General features: G+C 44.6%; 1 protein-coding gene across 2 annotated transcripts in view; it reads left to right on the top strand.

Annotated features, from left to right (window-relative positions):
* Positions 1-19,514, top strand: part of MGAT5 (alpha-1,6-mannosylglycoprotein 6-beta-N-acetylglucosaminyltransferase) — a 61,612-nt gene extending 42,098 nt beyond the window's left edge. For both annotated transcript variants that reach the window (XM_075284561.1, XM_075284562.1), the window contains exons 9-17: positions 801-935; positions 2,933-3,066; positions 7,972-8,105; positions 11,992-12,141; positions 15,334-15,480; positions 16,299-16,415; positions 17,092-17,166; positions 18,268-18,425; positions 18,853-19,514. In XM_075284561.1, the coding sequence (XP_075140662.1) occupies positions 801-935; positions 2,933-3,066; positions 7,972-8,105; positions 11,992-12,141; positions 15,334-15,480; positions 16,299-16,415; positions 17,092-17,166; positions 18,268-18,425; positions 18,853-19,051 (1,249 nt within the window). In that variant the 3' untranslated portion in view covers positions 19,052-19,514. The remainder of the gene's footprint in view (positions 1-800; positions 936-2,932; positions 3,067-7,971; positions 8,106-11,991; positions 12,142-15,333; positions 15,481-16,298; positions 16,416-17,091; positions 17,167-18,267; positions 18,426-18,852) is intronic.
* Positions 19,515-20,087: the final 573 nt, after the last annotated feature.

Here is a 20,087-nt window from a genome sequence, read left to right as displayed (position 1 = left end):
CTGGAAACCAATGACACGTGGTCATTTTCTGGACTGTGGGATGCCAAATTAATGTAATAACATTGTATTAAAGGGGTTCTCCAGGGAGCGCTTCAACATTTACTTTAAATTTGTGATGCGCTATGAGTTTCTGGGATGAAAGACCCAAGTCTTGTGATCAGAACCAGCACCTGGTCCTAGAGTCAGGAACGTGAACTGAACCTGAGCAACTCTTACAAATCATCTCTGATCCCCCTTCTATGATGTCCGAACCCACTTATAGAACATATACACAGGGGTTGCCGTCACGAGTCCGCCCCTTTAAATCGTTTTACTGTCTAATTTCTCTTCAAAGCTCTTTCCCATCTCTGTAATGATTTATAGATCAAATTTGCTAGACAGAGCTCATCGGTACGTCATAATACCATCCTCCTCGTCTGTACATGATGTAATGATGTCCCCATCTAACTGCCTGTGGTCCTTCTGTGCTCGACCTCCACGAAAGGTTAAGTGATTGGCCACAAATATATATTACTCTCCTTCTTCCTCTAAATTCACTCCATGGCTCCATTAATCTGCGGTGATATACTGTAGACTCTACTTTTTTTGGAAGAGATCCTTGGCTGTCTACGGTGAAAACATAATTCAGAATAATTTCACCTCTTAATCACTGGAGAAAGGGGAAGCCGGGAGCGGATGGGATCAGAAATGGGTCAATTAATAACATCCATTACAAATTCTAGAGTGGAAATAGTTACATAATGTCTATGTATTAATATCTCGTGGCTGAAGGAACCTTCATTAATTGTCTCATTCATTAGGATCATGAAGAAAGTGGTGGGGAACAGATCGGGATGTCCAACCCAAGGAGACAAGGTGGTGGAACTCATCTACATTGACATTGTGGGACTTGCCCAGTTCAAGAAGACCCTTGGTCCATCCTGGGTTCATTATCAGTAAGTACTGAGCATGAGATGTTCCTCATAACCCAGAGACTGCGGGCAGTGGCCGACATGATATAGATATAGAGACTACAAGTCAACCCAACATAGATGGGCAATGCTGATGGGATGAATGCTCGTTCCTATTTATTTGCATGTAACCAACATGGAAGATTCATTGGTTTTTGGTGCAGAAATAGTCCTGGAGAGGGCACTGAAATACTCAGTGCTAATGTGTATCTCTGATACTCATGTTCCCCTGAGCTGGCGGCATGGAGACTATCTACTGTGGTGTCTCTTATAGACCGCACAGGAGATTCTCACTTAGCTGCAGCATGGAGGACATTATTCAGCAGTGCTGAACATTATAGATATCAAGTAAAGCACTTGGAGTGAGAACGAAACATACGATTAGCTGCAGAAGTCTGTGTATGTTTCTGCTTCTCTTTTCCTTTGCTCCTCCTCCTTAGCTCTCCATAGACTTCTAGATCCATATGTGATATGAATGAGCTGACAGTCTGTCTCGATTTCCCAGCAGAGATTTCAGAGTGAGTGTCCGTTCCAAAGGCCTGATCAGTGGAGAAAGAAGCATATTTCTCTTTTATAAGCGTTGTTATAAACCTTCATATATTCACAAAGTTTGTTGAAAAGTTAGTGACCCCTTAACCAGTATATAAAATAGAAAGTTAGACAACTTCTAACGCGTCATTGTTTTCAAGCTCACTGTCGGTGAATGAGAACAATCTTGCTTATATTCAGAGGCACCTAGCTAGTCGTGAAACCTATACAGTGTAATAGTGTACAGTGATACGTTGTATCATACTACCAGTATATAGACAGGATACAGTCGTACCCAATTCCCGGTTGGGAGCAGTACTCGGACACAGTTGGGCACCTTTTTCTCACACCCGTCACGATTTTCACTTCAACTTTCAGTTCTCAGTTTCTCCCGTATCACAGAAGTGTCGTTCTTCCTATAGATTTAGAGAGTGTCCTTGTGTCTTACCCATAGCAGAGGTACGCATCTATGCACTAGAACAAGTAGAATTCTGCTTGGATTCCGGTAAGCCCCCTCTAAATCCGCAGAGTCTCCTTTTTGATGCCTCGGTCTGATGGGAGATGTCAGCGTTGATCCATAGACGTGCACTGTCAGCCTCTTGTGCCGGAGCGCTCTGTGGCTTCTGACAGCTCTGTCTACTCAGTCATAAGCGATTTCCATCCACTTCTTGCTGATGTAGCTCGTAGACATCCAGTGTTAAAATGCTTGGAGTGTTACGTTGACCTTGCTCGCACTTAAAGGGACCCCCCCTTGTATTGATCGAACATTTGTGGTAAACCCCTTTAAAACATATATGGCGCGTCTGAATTTCATAGCAGAGGGTTTGGTAATACAGTAACTGCCCCTAGGTGCCATGTAATTATACCACCTTAAAGGGCTACATCCTCTGACAATTTTAAGGTATCCCTTATTCACTGGATATCAGATAACTAATAGATTGGTAGGAGTCTGACCAAATGGACTCCAATCAACATGAGAATAGGGGTTTCCTTGTACCCCATATGAATAGACTGGTCGGTCTTGCATGTGCAGCACTTGAAATCAACAACTTCAGGTATGCTCGACCTGCCACTCCTATCAGTCAGGGGACCAGGGATAGGGGATGACTTAGAAATCCTAAAATAGCCCTTTAAGAAAGATTCAAAGTATAGTAAGTATGCTCAGTTTTCGTTTCTAGAAAGATCTGCAATAGAAACTGATGTGATTTTTGGACTATCAATTGTTGGGTTTCTATCAGTAAGATCTGTCAATCCAACAATTGTTTGCAGTGCAAAATCTTGGCCTTCTGATTCACGGTTATACCTTCCATACTGCCTAGGGGGCACTGTAAGAAGATATTGGTTCCATCAGGTTCTTATTAGAGGAGGATGTTTCATGGGGTACCAGTACAGAATGCTATTAGATACGATTAGAAATCACGTGTACCAATATATATACATTTTGTATTCTTCAGGTGTATGCTGCGAGTTCTGGACTCGTTCGGGACAGAACCAGAATTTAATCACGCTCACTACGCCCAGTCCAAAGGCCACAAAACACCTTGGGGAAAGTGGAATCTGAACCCTCAACAGTTTTACACCATGTTCCGTAAGTTTCCTATTCTATAGATACTTGTGTAGATATTTCTGACTTAACAACATGAAATCAATTAGAAAAATCTAATTAATAACTCAAGCTGAAAGATTGTGTCTATTGTTAGATTGATTTTTGCCATGTCTCAGTGCCATTTAAACTTAAAGGGGTATTACCATCACAAGATAATATTCAGAGTTGTTGCTTTAGCTGACTGAAGTGTTAAAGTGTGTTCTGTAGATATTGAATAAAAATAATCTGATTAATAAAGTCAATTGAAACGGTGTCTCTAGTGCTAGGCTGTTTTTCATAGTGCCAGTCCATCTTGGGCTGTGCTCTGTGTTTTGTATAAATAATACTAACCTAATAATTTGAGTGAAATTGTAAAAATCTGATTAATAAAGCAGGATGAACATTAGTGTCGCTTTCTGTCTTTCTGCTAATCTTTTGCGTTGCATTCTATACTTATATAGATAGTTGTATAGCTATTGCTGATCCAGTAACCTGCGCTGAAATAAATTAGAAAAATCTGATCAATAAGGCAGACTGAATGATGGTGACTTCACTGATGTTTTACACAGCAAAGCAACCTGAAAGATTGTGTCTCTAGACTCTCTTGCTGTGTCCACGGTGTCTTTCACGCACTAAGCTGCATTCTAGAGGAGTAGATATTAAATTAGAAAAATCTGATTAATAAAGTAGACAGAAATATAAGGTGTCTATAGTGCTAGGCTCTATTTCAGTATTCTCTGCGCCAGTCCGTCTTTAAGTTGTGCTCTGTAGATATCTTTGTATAGATATTGCTAAATTAAGAATATGGAGTGTATTGTAATCTGATTAATAAATCCAGTTTAGAGATGTAGAAGTCTCTACCACTAGGCTGCCATTTAATCAGACATTCACGTTGCATTCTCTAGATATGTACAGTTGTTGTATGACTTGCTGACCCAGTCACCTGCACTGAAATGAATGGGAAAAATCTGATTACTAAGGCAGACTGCATGATCGTGTCTTCACTGTTAGGAAGTTTTTATACAGTGAAGCAAGCCAAAAGATTACCAGGGTCTCTGTTGTTCAGGTCTGTCAACTCTAACACAGATGTGCCCAGCCTTAGGCTGAAGCCCTACATTGCGGAAACATTTTTTGATGCAAATTTTGCTGCTTTTTTTTTTTTTTTTGAGTCAAACCAGGAACGGATTGAGCAGAACGGAGAAGTGTAAGCACTTCACATGCTAACAGGGAAAACATTATGTCCATTAGTCTGCCTTAGTAATTAGATTTTTTGAATTCATTTCAATACTGGTTACTAGGATAGCAATAGTCGTACAACAATCTCTGCAGTTCACTCCTGGAAAGTCTGACTACCACTCTGGACAACACACAAGCAGCCTAGCGGTAAGAACAGCTATCCTTGAGCCTGATTTATTAATCAGATTTTTCCAATTCAGTTCATGTAAATTTAGCAATATCTATACAAATCCGTCTACAGGGCACAGCTCCAAGGTGGTTTGACACAGTGGACACTGACGTAGCAGTACAATTCTGCATCGTACTTCTGTGTTCGGTAAAAATCTTCAGTGCAGAGACTTTTTAAGGATTAAATGTAATATTTTAGTTAGCGTGGCCGGGATTATAATGTGCGCAGGTATCGCGGACTCCTCTGGAGAACTCGTTTTGTTATTTGATACAAAACCCCTAATCCTCGGGGAGCCGTCCTGATTCTTTACTGCCTTTGATACATTAATTTTAATGAAGTACAGTAGATTTCAATTAACAGTGAAAACATCAGCTAAGTGAATACAAATTGCTTATTGATCCCCACTGCTCATTTTTTGGTTTTATAGATTTGTCTTAAGTTTATCTAGACACAGAAGACGGAGACATCAGACAGATTAGGAACATCGGGACATTGCATCTCTAGACTAAAAAAAAATAAGGCATTAGAGATACAACGGGTTACATAGAAGCGGTGAGAAACTTAGGGAAGAAGTCTAATTTGTTCCCTTAAAGGGAATTATGGGACCCCCATGCGGGAACGCTGAAACCCATCAATACGGTGGTAAGAGACAACGAGACATATAGGTTGAGTATTGGCAGGTCTCCTAGACCCTGAAGCCCTGAGTAATCTGTATAGATTGGTTGTGATGGGAGGAGGTCCCCCAAAATTGCTGCGTTAGACGCGCTGTTGTGGGTTCATTGACTTTTGCAATTTGCTTGGCTTAAATTTGATTGTGCGTGTGCCGATAACAGAAAAAGAGAAAGCAGATTCCCAGCAGTCACGCCCGGTCCGTCCCAGATTCAGACAACGGTATTTATCACATTTGTAAAAGGAACTTCTGACTAATTTTTCAGCATTTAGTGATCTGCTTTACAGCATAGTCATAGCCGCAGGCAGCAATAAACTGAAGCGGACTCATTGATGTCTATGGGAGAGTCTTCTAGACTTGCTATGTGAAGGGAGGGGGAGGAGATAAGATGTTACAGTGGTGTTATCTTCTATTGTAAACCTGTCTGTGATGTAAATGAGGTGACTGCTGCAAAGAAAGCCTCTTCAGAATTAGCAAGTGTCCGTCTAAACTTTAGGGGCATGTATTTCCTTTAAATCTAGATCATGATATGTAAAAAATTAAAATCCTCAGAGATTCCTAAATCAGAAATCCACGCAAACACGGGGAGAACATACAAACTCCTTGCAGATGTTGTTCCTGGCAAGATTCGAACCCAGGACTCCAGCGCTGCAAGGCTGCAGTGCTAACCACTGAGCCACCGTGTTGCTCCATGCAAATTTGAGCTATTTAACATAAAAATGAGATAATCTTCTGCTGACACATTCCCTTTCAGCAGCATCCTCTTGTCTGTCTTGGCTTCAGCCGGTATTATTAATCAGATTTTTCTATGAATGTAATTCCATATAATTGCCCCAGGTTAGATTATTCACCCAATCTGCAGCAAAGGAAAAACGGTTTATTTTGGGGAGTGCAGTGATATGGGGTGTAGGACGTAGATTTTGACCCCATTGTCTTATTCTGCCCCCTGGCTGTCAGGGTATATAGGGTATAACTGATCTAGACGAGTAGATGGGGAAACGTTATTAATATTCTGCAGCGCGCTCCAGCCGGGACTCGCCAGCTCTCTGTCCAGTGATTCATTTTTCTGAAAACTTGTTAAAGTACAATTTACCCTTGAAATTTATATTCGCCGTCCTCCCGAGGTCACCGAGAACCTGCCTGGAGCGCTGACAGCCTAAAATTAATACCAACTGACAATTGAAAGAATTTTCTTTCATTTCATCATAAAAGCGGGAATAGATTTTTATTTCCTCTCTTTCGACCTTCCCAAATACAAATAACCGCGGCCACAAAGAGGCGCCGAGGCTTCAGATGTTTTGTTGTCTTATCGGCTGTCAGTAGGCGGCAGCGAGGTTGTGCACGGAGGAGGAATGGTTAAGTAGACATTGAAGGCTTTATATGGGGGGATTAGAAAGGGGAAGCCTTGGTGAAAACTGAAGTCACCCTGGAACGGGGACTATGGGGTGGGGGAGGGACTGCTGTGACTACTGGAGGGTAAGGGGGCTGCTGGAGTGTGGGAGCATTACTATTGGTTCTGGGGTATATGGTCACTGCTCTCCTTACTGGAGGGTGTGGGTGCACTGGTTTGTCTAACAGATGGAGGGGGAATGAATGCTGTGATTACCAGAGTGGGGAATTGTCTTGACTACTGGGGGGCAATTGGATACAGTGCTGTGGCTACCAGGGTTGAAGTGGTGACAATAGTGTGTCTATTGGGGGACAAAGTTTGAGACATTTCTGTGAATGCTGGGTGGGATTGAAGATAATGTCTCAGCTACTGGTGGTAGTGGGTAGTAATCAATGCTGTGACTATTGGGGGTATAGGAGACTCTGTTGACTAATGGGGTGGTGAATAGGAGCAATACTGGGAATATAGGAGACGATGCTTGAATACTGGGGGTGGTGAATGGGAGACATTGCTGTGAATACCAGGAGAGAGATGGGGTCCGATGCCTTGACTATTGGCGGTGAAGTAGGAGACATTGCTTGACTGCTGGATTGTTGGGTGGTAGACGATGCTGTGACTATTGGGGGTGAAATAGGAGACATTGCTGTGACTACTGGATTGTTGGGTGGTAGACAATGCTGTGACTATTGGGGGGAAGTAGGAGACACATTGCTGTGACTACTGGAGTGTTGGGCGGTAGACAATGCTATGACTGTTAGGAGTGAATAGGAGACATTGCTGTGACTACTGGGACGGAGGAGTAGGCAAAGCCGCCATGCCCTCTGGGGGGGGGATAGGAGGCAATTGGAAGTGGAGCAGGAGACCTTGCTGTGACTTTTGGGGGTGGTGAATGGGAGACATTGCTGTGAATACCAGGAGAGAGGTGGGGTCCGATGCCTTGACTATTGGGGGTGAAGTAGGAGACATTGCTTTAACTACTGAAGTGTTGGGCAGTAGACTATGCTATGACTGTTAGGGGTGAATAGGAGACATTGCTATGATTACTGGGGGGAAAGTGGAAGAATCTGCCATGTCTACTGGGGGGGATAGGAGACAATTGGAGGTGAAATAGGAGACCTTGCTGTGACCCCAGTCCAGCCTCTTCCCCCTGCTGTGTCCTGCAGTAATATCTGGCAGTGACATCTTATTCACATTGATATTTGACGCTGCTCTGCCTAGATAAGATAGTTGGGTGTATTGCGGTTAGTGACATGATATATGACAAGACGTCTTCCGTCAGCAGTCTCTCCTTTTTCCAGAAGTCTGTGCTGCGCTGAAGATAGTGTTCAAAGACAAATGAGATGCTAAAGCGGCTGCCTGCGAGATTCCCTGCAGAGCGGGATAAACGTCCTTGTAGCAGCTGATATTCACTGTTCTGTGTCTCTTCTATCCCCCGGGGTACAGCTCACACACCTGATAACAGCTTCCTGGGGTTCGTGGTTGAGCAGCATCTCAACGCCAGTGACATCAGACACATGAATGACATCAAACGCCAGAACCAGTCCCTCGTCTACGGGAAAGTTGACAATTTCTGGAAGGTAAGTGGATTTTTTTTTTTTTTTAATGAATTTAATGTTGCTGTTGCTCTGTCTGCTGGAAGAAGCGAGTGTACCAAATTTGTATAACTTCTGGCTACCGTATTTTGGGGATGTGTTCAGGTGCAATTGTGCATTTAGCCATGACATTGTGTATAAGCCTTGACTACTAGCGTGTCAGAATATCCAAACGTGACAGAACGTTCTGCCAATTTGTATCCATTCCAATAGAAATGTTATCAGTGAGAAGAAACATTGGCTTTCCCCATAGCAAGCAATGAACTTCCAGTCCTTATGGCAGGTACAGCTCAGGGTTGGCAGGTACTGGATCTCCTTAAAGGGAGTCTGTCAGCAGGAAAAATGAATATACAGTGTTGGCCAAAAGTATAATTCTGTCAGATAATACTCAGTCTCTTCCAGAAAATGATTACAAGCACAAACTCTTTGGTAATATATTCATTTATTTTGCTTGCAATAAAAAAACACAAAAGAGAATGAAAAAAAAAGTCAAATCATTGATCATTTTACACAAAACTCCAAAAATGGTCTGGACAAAAGTATTGGCGCCCTCAGCCTAATACTTGGTAGCACAACCTTTAGACACAATAACTGCGCACAAACGCTTCCGCTAACCAGCAATGAGTTTCTTACAAGGTTATTTGCCTCTCATCAGAGCATAGTAGTATTTTGGGTGGGTGGGTGATACGGTTGTAAGGAGACCTACTGGCAAAACTTCACAGGGAAGACTGTGTGTGACACGAAATTGGGAATGGAGTGCGGTTTCGTAGATGACTGGTTGCTACGCCTGACACTAGTTTGAGTTTGTGCCCGCGCTATATAAATGAGCGTGACGGTCTCCAGGCGACTTTTATTATCTGCACTAGAGAGCCGGTGCTGGGGTACGAAGCGGCTAATAAACCCTGACGTGACTGCGGCAGCGATGGAAGCCGGTCCTGAATAAAGCCGTGTACACATGAGTAATGTCACAGAGCTAGCCACACTTGCCATAATGCGTTATTCTTATGGATCTGCCCTCTCTTCTGTTCTCTATTGGTTAGGAGGAACGGCGATAACATCACGGTGAAAATTGTTTGGAGACGCACTAATCTGCATTGTAACTGCGTACCCAAAACGAGAGTGGTACAAGGCTGCCCATAGATTTACATTGATATAGACGATATCTGGGGGTGCAGTTACTTTTTGGCCACGTAGTGAATGATCTTAGGATCCGGTGACTTCTATAAGCTCTGGCCCTTTAAGGCAGTAACTGGTTGTAAGCGAAGTCTTTCTTCAGCTGCGCGTCCTTGGAGTATCCCCAGGATGTGATGAGAAATAAACGCTATTTTCAGATGAAGTAAAATATGATAAATGCAGTCGCCATCTGGACCACCCCACGAGATTATTTTCAAGAAATGGCAAGAAACTCGCCTCTTGGCAGCGAGAATTGGGATTATATGGATTTCCTTACTGAGCAACTCGCACACTTCTGCATTGTTAAATAGCTGAGATTCGTTCTTTTGTATTTTGCAAGAAGGAGCGGGGGATAATGGCAGAGCCTTAAGCTGCCCGCCATATGGCGCTGCCACCGAACCACCAGCATGATCGAGTCTGTGCGTATTCATTTCATTCCTTAGCTGTGGCCTGAGGCTCGGAGCATATGGTCTTGGGTAAACTGTAGGGGCTTACATGGTGTGAAGGTGACCTAGATGTACTGGTATGGAGGGGGTTATGTGACCCTCATAGGCTTGTGGAACCTAATAAATGGTGACCCCATAGATCAGGGGTAGGGAACATACGGCTCTCCAGCTGTTGCAAAACTACAACTCCCAGCATGCAAACTTGCTCTGCAGTTCTTGGAACTCCCATGGAAGTGAATGGAGCATGATGGGACTTGTAGTTTCACAGCAGCTGGAGAGCCGAAGGTTCCCTATCCCTGCCATAGATGGACAGTGCAGGAGCCTTGTTATTTTGTTCCTCTTATAGGGTATGGATACTTCTGCAACCAATTCATCACATTGCTCCAGTGCACTGAAAATATTGAAAGGGACCTTTCACCACCTTCCCAATCTCCAGTTATTTGCATTCTTTGTTGGGCGCCACTCCACTAGTTCTGGGGCAGTTCCCGACCTATCAGTGCAGTTAGTTTTGGGGCTTGATATGATAACTAGACTCTCCAATGTCAAGTGGGTGGTTTCAGCGAAGAGGGCGTGACTCAGAACGCTTATGCTGTCCACCTCTGATTGGATAAATGAGTCACCGCCTTGCCTGCTCCTGCCTGACACCGCCCACTTGACATTGGGAGATTCAAGTTAGCAAACCAGGCACCAAAACGAACAGCACTGGCTGGTCAGGAATGGTGGGGGCTAGAAGAAAGAGGCCAACTGTTCCCGAATCAGTGGTGACTATTAAAGGATGAAAAGAGGTGGAGGTGGTGAAGGACGCTCTTTAACACAATTTTGCAAATAGTCATGGTTTTTAAATAATAAAATGCTCCTCTGCAGACTTGTAGTCTGATCCCGTCATGTGTTGCTCTCTTCTCATGCTACTGATTTTCTGATATGAGAGCTATAGAGCTATAACAAGAATGTTTCCGTTCACTGGCAACGAGCAGGAATATTGTACCTACTAATATGAATACATTGTAGTACAGGATAGAAGATTTTACTGTTGTTTATCTCCCAGGGGTTACAGCTGTGACCCCCGCCCCATGGTGTACTGCACCACAGCCCTGGGTTCTTGCTACGTCTGTGTTCTGTACAGCAGCTGCTTGTAATATTAGTCAGGATTTATGACATCTGGGATGACTTTGAGTACAAGTTGTAAACGGCTTAGGCCACTGAAAACCACTTGTAGGATTTATGACTCTGTGTTAGGACGCGGTACTTAAGGCTGTCTATTGTCTGTTACATGTAGACCGGAGTGATCCTGATGCTGCCGCCGTATAGTGTTACATGGCACCAGCTGGTAGTTTGGGTTGGCACTGGATTGCTTTTCTGTTTTTTTTCCATTAATCCTTTTCATAGAACATGGTATTTACGGGAACACTGCTTGTTTGGCCAATTCCAGGATTTACTCCTGCGTGCTCTGGATATGGCAGCAGTGTGGGAAGACAGGGGCTCGCTGCAGGTGGCGGTGTGGGAAGACAGGGGCTCGCTGCAACCGGCGGTGTGGGAAGACAGGGGCTCGCTGCAGGTGGCGGTGTGGGAAGACAGGGGCTCGCTGCAGGTGGCGGTGTGGGAAGACGGGGGCTTGCTGCAGGCGGTGGTGTTGGAAGATGGGGGCTCACTGCAAGCGGCAGTGTGGGAAGTCAGGGGCTCTCTGCAGCCAGTGGTGTGGGACGACAGGGGCTCACTGCAGGTGGCGGTGTGGGAAGACGGGCTCACTGCAGGCAGCAATCTGGGAAGACAGGGACTTGCTGTAGCCTGCAGTGTGGGAAGACAGGGGCTCGCTGCAGCCGGTGGTGTGGGAAGACAGGGCTCGCTGCAGGCTTATACTGTCCATGCTGTTTTATTGCTGCTTTCACTATATACGTATTGCATTTTATTACCTTAACATTTTCAAAATCTCCAATTACTGTGAATTGAAATATTCATCTATTTGGGTTCAACAAATGTATAGAGGCTAGAGAATCCAGATCCGAACAGTGTGGTGGAGTCTGAGCTGATACATATAACTGCATGTATACATTGTATTGGGACACAATCACCCCCCCCCCCAAAAAAAAACTATTTTAATGGAGCTGTCGTGCAATACCTGATACGGCCTATGGATAAGAGTGGCGCTGTTGCAGCAGCAGCTTCCCTTCTAATGATGAAACCGTGAGATATTATTCACTTTTATTTCATGTACATAGTCTGGTGACTTATTACTCTGTTTTCTACTTACACAGGACAAAAATACATATTTGGATATCATCCACACCTACATGGAGGTCCATGGCACAGTCCATGAGAAGGGAACAGTCCACATGCCCAACTATGTGAAGAATCACGGTATACTGAGCGGCCGGGACCTGCAGTTCCTGCTTAGAGAGACCAAGGTGAGTGCACTACCATGTATACCGTTATATGTGCACAATGCACTATTTCAAGGAACTCTCCACTGTTACAAACATTTCCTGTTGCCAGAGAGTGGTGCATTGTGGGAGCTCCGCCTCTAAGTCACATGTCTGACTACATGATGTCGCTAAACCAGCAGAATCTCAAAAACGACTATTGATGTATATGGAGGATAAGAGCTCCCCCTGTAGGTATAGGCACATCATGGGTGCTATCCTGTAACAAGGGTGCTGTTCCCTTCCTATTGATGTCGCTCGGTGACTTGCGGTCGCCTTTGTGCGGTTCACTGAAGAGCAGCTGGAATAAAGCGAGTCTAAGTCCTTCCCCATTCTGAGTATAATGCCGCACTAATCCCCGTATTTACTCTCCTAATACCCTATAGTGCAAAGCAAGCAGATCCCATCTACACCGTCACCCTGTAACCAAAATATCAATTTCCCTGTAAGGTTGGATGGCTGAATATTACAGGTATTGTCGGCCTATAATCCCTCTAAGAGGAAGGGCTGGTGCTTAACACGGCCATGTATATATCCCATATGTAAACACAGGTATGTGAAAGATCCCGATGTACGAGAATTTACAGCCTCAATACAGGTCCTCTATATACTACACAGGAGAGAGGACAGGTCCTCTATATACTACACAGGAGAGAGGACAGGTCCTCTATATACTACACAGGAGAGAGGACAGGTCCTCTAAATACTACATAGGAGAGAGGACAGGTCCTCTATATACTACACAGGAGAGAGGACAGGTCCTCTATATACTACACAGGAGAGAGGACAGGTCCTCTATATACTACACAGGAGAGAGGACAGGTCCTCTATATACTACACAGGAGAGGAGACAGATCCTCTATATACTACACAGGAGAGAGGACAGGTCCTCTATATACTACACAGGAGAGAGGACAGATCCTCTATATACTACACAGGAGAGAGGACAGGTCCTCTATATACTACACAGGAGAGAGGACAGGTCCTCTATATACTACACAGGAGAGGAGACAGATCCTCTATATACTACACCATACAGGAGAGATCCTCTATATACTACACCACACAGGACAGGTCCTCTATATACTACACCACACAGGACAGGTCCTCTATATACTACACCACACAGGACAGGTCCTCTATATACTACACAGGAGAGAGGACAGATCCTCTATATACTACACAGGAGAGAGGACAGGTCCGCTATATACTACAACACACAGGACAGATCCTCTATATACTACACCACACAGGACAGATCCTCTATATACTACACAGGAGAGAGGACAGGTCCTCTATATACTACACCACACAGGACAGGTCCTCTATATACTACACCACACAGGACAGATCCTCTATATACTACACCACACAGGACAGGTCCTCTATATACTACACCACACAGGACAGGTCCTCTATATACTACACCACACAGGACAGGTCCTCTATATACTACACAGGAGAGAGGACAGATCCTCTATATACTACACAGGAGAGAGGACAGGTCCGCTATATACTACAACACACAGGACAGATCCTCTATATACTACACCACACAGGACAGATCCTCTATATACTACACAGGAGAGAGGACAGGTCCTCTATATACTACACCACACAGGACAGGTCCTCTATATACTACACCACACAGGACAGATCCTCTATATACTACACCACACAGGACAGGTCCTCTATATACTACACCACACAGGACAGGTCCTCTATATACTACACCACACAGGACAGGTCCTCTATATACTACACCACACAGGACAGGTCCTCTATATACTACACCACACAGGACAGGTCCTCTATATACTACACCACACAGGACAGGTCCTCTATATACTACACCACACAGGACAGGTCCTCTATATACTACACCACACAGGACAGGTCCTCTATATACTACACCACACAGGACAGGTCCTCTATATACTACACCACACAGGACAGGTCCTCTATATACTACACCACACAGGACAGGTCCTCTATATACTACACCGCACAGGAGAGATCCTCTATATACTACACCGCACAGGAGAGACCCTCTATATACTACACCACACAGGACAGGTCCTCTATATACTACACCACACAGGACAGGTCCGCTTTAAAACAGACAAGTTTTTGACCCCGGGACTTATTCACACATTACAGTTTATTTTTGTTTGCATTGTTATTAATTGTCATTGCTTAGTGAGTGTTCACACAGGACGGGCCCCTTATTTTTTCATGAAATGCCAACTTCTCCCCAGCTGTACTCGGCTTTACAGGCTTCGTGACACTTGCTGAATAACCTGAAGAGTCCAGATGATTGCAGCCTTGTGTCCCCTGCTGTCTCCATATAATTCGCCATGTTCTTGGCAGCGATCAGACTTGCGTGGGTGAGCGTTCCCTCGCTGCGTTACAGTTCAGCATTTACACGCAATAAATAAGACCAGTACAGTGCGGCTAATGTGCGAGCGGCTCCTGAAGGGATTCAATGGCACATTTGTGGTAGTGGGTTTGTCGTACGCACGCTTTATACATATATATATATATATATATATATATATATATATATATATATATATATATATATATATATATATATATACATATATATTTACTATGATTTATTTATTTATTTTTTATTATAATATATATATATATATATATATATATATATATATATATATATATAGTTATTTATTATTAAATTTTTAGGTTTTTTTGTGTATACTAGTATTCTGCCAATGCCTTTTGCCACTTTTTGGACTTTTTTGTTTCAAAACTTTTGTAAAATTTTGGCGATTTTTGTCACACGTTCCACTAGTGAAGGGATATATGCCTGATGACCAAATGCAACTTTTCAAAAAATTCCACTGCTTGGTGTCTACTGTATTGAGCCGTGCACTTCTGGTGTTACCAGTGCACCGTTCACAACTGCGGGCATTGCCGGAGATGACAGTCCTGACGGCCCATGATGGGGCGCCGGTCACCCGGTCATCACACTGGCCCGCCATTGACTAGGAGGCCAGTCCTGATGACTGGGGAACCCAGCGCTCAGACCCCCAACAATTGGACTCTCTTCCTCTATCCCTGTCCTTAACCCCTTTAGCTCCATAATCCTCAGATGTCTTTTCTCAGTGGATCACGCCGTGTATATATACTGTATATATGTTTGCTTTTCAGCTCTTCGTAGGCTTGGGATTCCCGTATGAAGGGCCGGCCCCACTGGAAGCCATTGCCAATGGCTGCGCTTTCCTGAACCCTAAATTCGACCCACCAAAAAGCAGCAGGAATACAGACTTCTTTAAGGGCAAGCCGACGCTACGAGAGGTGAGTAGTGTAAAGTATGGGGGATGAGGCTTGTCTATGTAAATAACCATCATCTTTTACAACCGTCCACAATAGACACCTTAAGGCTGCACACGATGTTGGCTCAGTTCACACGGCGGGTTTTGTGGCAAGTCTCGCCATGCAAAATCCACTGCGGAAATCTTCCTCCTCCTGATTACTTTGGTGGGAGGTTCGAGCAGAAGTAATGTGTTTTTGTTTTTTTGTTTTTTTTTGTTCCTGCTATTGGAAATAGAATCTTCTGCTTGCCATTGAAAGGGTTTGTCCAGTTATTACAGTTTTCTTATTTGAAGATTCCCCCCAAGATCACACTTTTCATGGGTTCCCCTGCTCCTGGCATCCCCAAAAATTGGCTGCAATCTGTAGGGAATTGGGTAGAAGTATTTAATTTTTCTCCAGCGCCTCTGCAGGAGAAATAAGGTATTACATAGTTCTCATTGAAAATCAGTAGACTGTCTGTCTGAACAGATATGTTGGGTCCTCCGGGGGATAATATACTCACTTAAGGATCCTGGGATTTTACTGTATTCCATTTTTATTTTTTTTTTCTAATCTAGACATCCCCTTTAAGAACTTAAGGGTTAGACCATAGATGTAGCTTTGTTCTGTCCAGGTTTAGTAAAGGGTCTGTTTCATCCTTGTTCATGGACTATACCTGGGTATTGGTACTCTAAATGTAGATGAGCTGCAGTACCATACTCAGCCAGTCGAAAAGGGTGGCGCTGTTTATGATCAAATATTGGACCTTTTTTTTGTAATCCTGGACAACCTGTGTAATTTCCTGATCCATTTTATTGCAGTTAACATCCCAACACCCCTACGCTGAAGTGTACATAGGCAAACCTCACGTCTGGACGGTGAACATCAACGACCCTGACGAAGTGGAGAAGGCGGTGAAGGCCATACTGAACCAGAAGGTTGGAAATTTTATTTTATTTTTATTTCTTTTCTTGCTGCATCTTCTCATTTCATTGCTAAACCACCCCACCACCTTTCCTGTGCAAGATTAGTCCCAGCTCAACCACTTCTCTGTTGTGTCTCAGCAACACTTCCTGCAAACCCACAAACAGATTTTGTAATTCCCCTCTGATGAATGCTCCATTTATAGATTATTAATCAGATTATACGGCCATCTGCATCCTCCTGGAAGAAGAGACTGTCATAGGAACTGGTATATAGGGTGGTCCGCAGGCTGGAAGGTTCCAGCAACAGCATGCTGGGACTTGTAGTTAACCAACGTCTTTAGCGTGACAGGTTACGGACGACTCTTGTATGGATCAGGTGATCACTACTAGCCTAAGTATTGCAGTTGGGCAAAATGACAGCACTGCATTTTTGCCAGCCATAAGTTAACACCTCCTGGCAGCAAATATCGGGTCAAATACTGTTCTGAACTCTGCAGAACTTCCCCTGTAGCCTGCAGAGTTGCAGAAGCCTCTCCATCGGGATGAAGGTGTCGGGCGCTGTGATGTGATGTTCAGTGGCAGAGGAGACGTTCGCGGATCCTAAAACATCCAACCCATTTCGCTTGAGTTGCTCGCTCCGATGTAACGTCTCTTGATGGCGCAAATTTTTTTTTTACCCTTCTTCCAGAATGAACCGTACCTGCCCTATGAGTTTACGTGTGAAGGAATGCTGCAGCGGGTGAACGCGTTCATTGAAAAACAGGTAAGGACGGGCTTAAAGGGACTCAAGTGCAAAAATGTCACCGTAATCTGAAGAATTCCGATGTTTTCCAGTGCAAGGAAATACTAGGGGTGCCTGAGGGTGACCTCAAATTTTACTGTGACCAGAAGCCCGCGAGGTGCATTGGACGGGTAGTCGTAGTCATATGGGGTGGTGCAGTCTCTGTGCTATAGAAGCATTGGGGGTTGCTGAGGTGATGATAGTCTGAACTGGCTTCAGTGCCTTGAAACATTAGCACAATGGTCTAGAACCAGCTGCTGCAGAACTACAACCCCCAGCATTCACTGATACTCGTCAAGGTATGCTGAGAACTGTAGTTCTTCATCACAGGTTGTAGAGCACAAGTGTCATGGCCTGCTGGGAACTGAAGTTTTGCAACAGCTGGAGGTCCACGGTTTTGATAATATAACGGTCAGGGAATGCTGGGAGTTGTAGTTTTACACAGATTGCAGTGCACAGCGGTCAGTCTATACTGGGGTTTGTAGTATAGCAACAGGAGAAGGCTGCAGGTTGGAGTGCACAACTGTCGGGGCATGCTGGGAGTTGTAGTTGTGCAATGGCTGTAGACCACAGGTTGGAGTGCACAACTGTCGGGGCATGCTGGGAGTTGTAGTTGTGCAATGGCTGTAGACCACAGGTTGGAGTGCTCAGTTGTCCAGGCATGCTGGGAGTTGTAGTTTTGTAGCAGCTGGGAGAGTCACAGATTGGAGAGCAATGGCCCCATATATCGGCACCCTGGTCTTTTAGTGAGCTATCCTATGCAGTCACCTACACCCCTTACAGGGTTGCTTAGTTTATCATCCTATTAATCATCTCATTGAAAAACATTACAATCGGCCTTTCTCCAGACAGAACTGGCTGACAACAGAGAGCAGTAGCTTGCATCCAGTTGTACAGCTAAAGGATAGTTTCCATTTCTTGTATCTAGCATCTTCCGTCCTCTATAAATGCTGCGGTACAAAATATCCAATATGAGCCTTTGAGTGCACGGGTCTAGCACATATATAGAGCTTGAGTGCCACCTATAGGCTGATCCCTGTTTGCGCAGGCTGCACTTCTCACATCAATCTTCTTCCCCCGCAGGACTTCTGTCACGGACAAGTCATGTGGCCGCCATTAAGCGCCATGCAGGTGAAGTTAGCAGAACCGGGCAAGTCCTGCAAGCAAGTGTGCCAGGAGAAGCAACTCATCTGCGAGCCCTCGTACTTCCAGCATCTGAACAAAGACAAAGACCTGGCCAAGTAAGTGCAATGTGAGGGACTGCGCCTGCTGGGAGTTGTAGTGTTACATCGCCTACTATGTAATTTGACGTCCATAGTCTCTTCCTCCCTGTTGCCTGCAGCTCTGCCCTTACTACATAGGTCACTGCCTCCCACAAAATCAGAAAATTCCTCTCCTGAAATACGTTGTGTTGCTGTAAACCCCACATTTCTTACTAATATAACCGACACCTCCCACTTGTCTCTATGCTCTCCCTCTGTTCCTGTTGCATGCAGCTTTGTCCTTACTACGTAGGTCTCTCCCTCCCACAAAATCGCCCCACTCCTCCCTTGCTGCTGTGAATATCAAATTCCCCAGTCCTTGTTATAATTCTGTAGAATACCGTATACATCATATATGCTATATAACGCATGTTCATAGACTGATCTATAGATGTTTCTTCCATAGGTTTGGGATCCACTGCCAGTCATCGGACACCGCAAACGACATTGTGGTCCCGTCCATTGACGAGAAAAAAAAACACTGCGTCTTTCAAGGGGATCTGTTATTGTTCAGCTGTGCGGGGTCTCACCCCAATACTCAGAGGGTCTGTCCCTGCAGAGACTACATGAAAGGACAGGTGGCGATCTGCAGGGACTGTCTATAGCACCCCGCACCTTCCTCCTTCCCATCTGGATGGGATCTATTCATAGCTGGTGCAGGGGCGCTTCAAGGCTCCTCGCCCTCTTCACACATCGGCATTCCTGGAGACGGGCGCGCGTTTTGCCCCTCCAAGGGACGCACTTTTAACGCCAAGGACGTCTTGGAAGTACGTGAAAGGAACGGTTAAGAATATCCTGTAACCTTCCACCTCTGCGCTGCTTACCCCCCAAAAATTTTCTTTCCAAAGCCGTCCGCGGTGTTGCTGAGCAGACCCCGCCCCAGGAGACGTCACGGGAACGCAAGGACGCCATTTTATAGTCCACCCTTCACCGCATGCTGCAGAGGTCGTGGTGTAACGACGCATAGACAGCCGGCCGCATCTAACGCATGACTACTCCACAAGATAAGCTACTGAAGGTTCGCAACGCTGGTGTTGCAAGTTTTTGTGGCCCTATGCGAAATAAGAAGCCCCGCCCCTGAGGTCACAGACACTGCCGTGTGATTGGTTCATGACACCCTAAGCTCCTCCCAGGATCCTTCGTTCATAAAACCGTTGTGTGGTCTGAATACTGTCTTAGCTAGTGATGGAGGTAGTCTAGACAAAGCCAGTCCTTAAAGAGACAGTAGCATTAGAAATCCAGAGAATATATATATATATATATATATATATACAGCTTGTACAGTCTATGAGATAATTCTGTATATAGTTAACCTATGTGGAGTTTTTTATTTAGGTATTTATGACGCAGAGGGTCTACATTTGTCTTGTTTTTTTGTTAGTTTTTTTTACGTTTGTAATAATTTTTATGTTTTTTGAGGGTTTTTGTGATATTTGACCTTAGAGCGTATCGCGGAGGGAAGGCGAAGACACAAAACGATGGGAGCGGGTTCGCTTTAGACACATTGGGACAATACGAAAAATAAGATTGAGGGTGAACAAACCCTTGGAAGAAATGTTTGACTTTGTCGGGTCGGTGATGGGGAGTCTGTGGGCGTCTTCACTGCACTGGTGAGGGGTGTACTGAGGGGCATCGGGTATT

The sequence above is a fragment of the Leptodactylus fuscus genome, chromosome 8, assembly GCF_031893055.1.
Source record: "Leptodactylus fuscus isolate aLepFus1 chromosome 8, aLepFus1.hap2, whole genome shotgun sequence".
NCBI classification, from domain to species: domain Eukaryota; kingdom Metazoa; phylum Chordata; class Amphibia; order Anura; family Leptodactylidae; genus Leptodactylus; species Leptodactylus fuscus.
This window is presented reverse-complemented; position numbering and strand designations above follow the sequence as displayed.